Here is a 4078-nt window from a genome sequence, read left to right as displayed (position 1 = left end):
CCATTGATATAAGATAAGAATATATGTATCAATGGCCGGGTTTGAGTTGAAACCAATCTAAATCAAAATAAATTTGAAAAGATTGAATGGTCTAAACATTAAATTAAAATAATCCAAATTGATTCAAAACATTGTTTGGATTGGATTAGACCTGGCCCATTTATAATAAACTCACATTGGACTGAATCGGATTTGACCAAATCCAGTCTAATTGACACCCCTTGTTACTGGTGCAACATATTTGACATTTCCGTAGGATAAGTACCAACAAAACACTCCAACACTATCTCAACACGCCACGACACTCACACATTGGGAATATCTCATTGTCATTCGTGAACGATGCTCCCGATGTACAATCGTAAATTTGTATGGCTAGTTTGGAACAGTGTTGTGAGCGTTTGTTGGAAGTGGATCAGATAAAGTTATACAACAACACTCTTTTGAAACCTAATCAACGGTCAACGATGGATTCTCAATTCCCATCATACAGTTATACAACACGCGGCAAATGATGCCAATCATGGATCCTGTGGATCCAGGCCAGAGATGGCCCCTGATAAACTGACAGGTGACGATGATGGACGGTGGATGATGGGTTAACTCAAGCATAAAGGGATTTTAACCGGAGTTAAAGATTTCGGGTTGACAAGTCATCACATCACACAATGGTACTCCACCACCATCGTTCACGATCCAGATCCACGAGCCCTAATAAAACGTCCACTGCCTCTTCTCTCTCCTTTCGGTTGCGGAGAACGATATCTTCCCGTGCTCTTCACGCCCGCGAAGCATCTCTCGAAGGAACACAAATCCAAATCCCATCGTCTCTGGTACGTCCTCCATCCCTGATGCTTGAATCTAAGTTTTACTACTAGGCTCGTTCTTGGATTTACTCATTTCACGTTAAGTTCTGCACTTTTTGCTTTTTTATTTTCTTTCTTTGATGAGATTTGATCTTGATTTAGGGTTTCTTAGGGATTGAATCGCAATGGTTTTGTTCCTAATTTGTTATATGAATTCTGAAACTTGAATCTGAGTTTGATACGTTTACATGGTTTGATCTTGTGTTTTAGGTTGAAATTTTAGAATGTGTATGATTTTTTTTGGTCGGTGGTATTCGATCTAATGAATCTTCATATATACATAGATTCATCTCTTGAATTAGGGGTTTTTAGTTTTTTTTCGTGGATCTTAATGGAATTTGCCTCTAATTTGCTCAATGAACTGTCACAGTTGAATCTCAGATAGATATATTCCCGTGCTTGGGTTTTGTTTTCCCTCAACTATCGTCATTTCATTTCTTCGATCTCTTATGGACGTTTTCTTTGTTTGATATAGGATTTTAACGGGTTGTTTCATCTGGGTCGTCCCTTATTTGTTATCTGAACTCTGAAGAACTTAGTGTTTTGAGGGGTTATTCATTCATAGATCTGTAGCTGGAGGAGAGTTAAGGGGCATCGAGCTTGGTATTTGTAGAGTTGCATTGGAGATCCGTTGAACGAGTTTCAGGGACTCCGCAAACATTTTCATTTCCGGAAATCAACTTATGGGGGACCGATAATAGAACTTTCTTATTGGTCAAGACCCAGATCTGGAATTACGCGTGTAATTGCAAATTAATTGTCAGATCCAGAAGGATTTCATAACGAAAGATTGATTGCTCTTGTATTTAATGACTTCCAAACTGATTTCAAAGATGAAGTCTTCAATCTATTCAGCTCTGGTGTACGTGATTCTCTTCACGGGCATCTGCAATGGATTTTATCTTCCGGGAAGTTACATGCATACATATTCAACAGGGGAAAAAATATTTGCCAAAGTGAATTCATTGACATCAATTGAAACTGAACTTCCTTTCAGCTATTATAGCCTCCCTTACTGCAAACCTCCTGGGGGAATAAAGAAAAGTGCGGAAAATCTAGGAGAGCTCCTTATGGGAGATCAGATTGACAATTCCCCTTACCGTTTTCGGATGAATATAAATGAGTCCATTTATCTCTGCACCACAAGTCCATTAAATGAACAGGAGGTTAAACTATTGAAACAGAGAACTCGAGATCTATATCAGGTGAATATGATCCTGGATAATTTACCAGCAATGAGGTTTGCCATGCAAAATGGGGTGAAAATTCAATGGACAGGCTTTCCTGTTGGTTATACACCACCTCAGGGCGGGGCAGATTACATCATTAATCATTTAAAATTCCGGGTCTTGGTTCATGAGTATGAAGGGAGTGGTGTGGAGATTATTGGTACTGGAGAAGAAGGCATGGGCGTGATTTCTGAAGCTGAAAAGAAGACAGCATCTGGGTTTGAGATTGTTGGATTTGAAGTTGTTCCTTGCAGTGTTAAACATGATCCTACAGCCTATTCAAAACTCAAGATGTATGATACCATTTCCACCATAAATTGCCCAGGTGATCTTGAAAAGTCTCAGATAATCAGGGAGCAGGAGAGAGTCTCATTTACTTATGAGGTTGAATTTGTCAAGAGTGATATTAGATGGCCTTCTCGATGGGATGCTTATTTGAAGATGGAAGGTGCTCGTGTTCACTGGTTTTCGATCCTAAACTCACTGATGGTTATTTTCTTCTTAGCTGGTATTGTTTTTGTTATATTCTTAAGGACAGTGAGGAGGGATTTGACAAGGTATGAAGAATTGGACAAGGAAGCCCAAGCACAAATGAATGAGGAGCTCTCTGGGTGGAAGCTTGTTGTTGGTGATGTCTTTAGGGAGCCAAATTGTTCAAAGCTCCTCTGTGTGATGGTTGGGGATGGAGTCCAGATCACAGGGATGGCTATCGTAACAATTGTTTTTGCAGCTCTTGGATTCATGTCACCTGCTTCTCGTGGGATGCTTTTGACTGGGATGATTTTGCTATATCTTTTCCTTGGTATTGCAGCTGGATATGTTGCTGTTCGCTTATGGAGAACTATTAAAGGAACTTCAGAAGGTTGGAGGTCACTTTCCTGGTCTGCAGCATGCTTTTTCCCTGGCATTGTCTTTGTTATTCTTACTACATTGAACTTCATACTTTGGGGCAGTAGGAGTACAGGTGCTATCCCAATCTCATTGTATTTTGAGCTTTTGGCCCTCTGGTTCTGTATCTCAGTGCCACTCACCCTCTTGGGAGGTTTCTTGGGAACAAGGGCAGAGACTATTCAATACCCTGTGCGAACCAACCAGATCCCCAGAGAAATCCCTGCACGAAAATACCCATCATGGCTGCTTGTCCTTGGTGCAGGAACTCTCCCCTTTGGAACCCTTTTCATTGAACTTTTCTTCATCCTTTCTAGCATCTGGCTTGGGAGGTTCTACTATGTCTTTGGTTTCTTGCTCGTTGTCCTCCTATTGCTTGTTATCGTCTGTGCTGAGGTATCCGTGGTCTTGACATACATGCACCTTTGTGTGGAGGATTGGCGGTGGTGGTGGAAAGCTTTCTTTGCATCCGGTTCGGTTGCGCTCTACGTGTTCCTCTATTCTATTAATTACCTGGTATTTGATCTGCGAAGCTTGAGCGGACCTGTCTCGGCTGTTCTCTACCTGGGTTATTCATCTCTCATGGCAATCGCTATCATGTTGTCTACTGGCACCATTGGCTTTCTTATGTCATTCTACTTCGTCCATTACCTTTTCTCATCCGTCAAGATTGACTAGAGGTACTGAACTTGGTCAGCTTTTTGATTGTCTTTAGAAGCCAGTTGAATACACCAAGCTTGTAGAAGAGGAAATCACTGGCTTAAACTTTTCTTCATCTGTAACCTTCTGTTAATTTTTCTTTTATGTTTAGCCATCTGGCAACGCTATTTGTAGTTTTCAAAAGCGCTGAGCTGATTGGTCATGGTGAATCTGGTAGCTAGCTTAGTATGGGGGCAGCATTTCCAAATTAATCAAGGTTTAAAGTTGATTTTAGTGAGGATTTACGTTTGTTTGTTGGCATATTTAGTGCTCTACAGACTCCTGATTTACCTTGTAAACAATTTATCGGGGCAATTGTACCACCTCATCCACATTTTGGGGCTTCATTTGGATTAAATTTTGGCATTTTGAATGAAACTTCTAATCACTTGCCTT

The 4078-nt window shown here is 40.6% G+C and overlaps 1 protein-coding gene across 1 annotated transcript; it reads left to right on the top strand.

Annotated features, from left to right (window-relative positions):
- The first annotated feature begins 641 nt into the window (after positions 1-641).
- LOC148874933 (Endomembrane protein 70 protein family) lies at positions 642-4078 on the top strand. The gene is made up of 2 exons (XM_088963903.1): positions 642-833; positions 1342-4078. The coding sequence occupies exon 2, from the start codon at positions 1676-1678 to the stop codon at positions 3659-3661; it is 1986 nt and encodes a 661-aa protein (XP_088820029.1). The 5' UTR covers positions 642-833; positions 1342-1675; the 3' UTR covers positions 3662-4078.

This window comes from Nelumbo lutea, chromosome 1, assembly GCF_056320005.1.
Source record: "Nelumbo lutea isolate HS-2025 chromosome 1, American lotus-T2T, whole genome shotgun sequence".
Lineage (NCBI taxonomy): Eukaryota > Viridiplantae > Streptophyta > Magnoliopsida > Proteales > Nelumbonaceae > Nelumbo > Nelumbo lutea.
This window is presented reverse-complemented; position numbering and strand designations above follow the sequence as displayed.

What these genes read in the sequence shown, in the direction of transcription:
- LOC148874933 (XM_088963903.1), top strand. Translation starts at nt 1,676, where the DNA reads ATGACTTCCAAACTGATTTCAAAGATGAAGTCTTCAATCTATTCAGCT.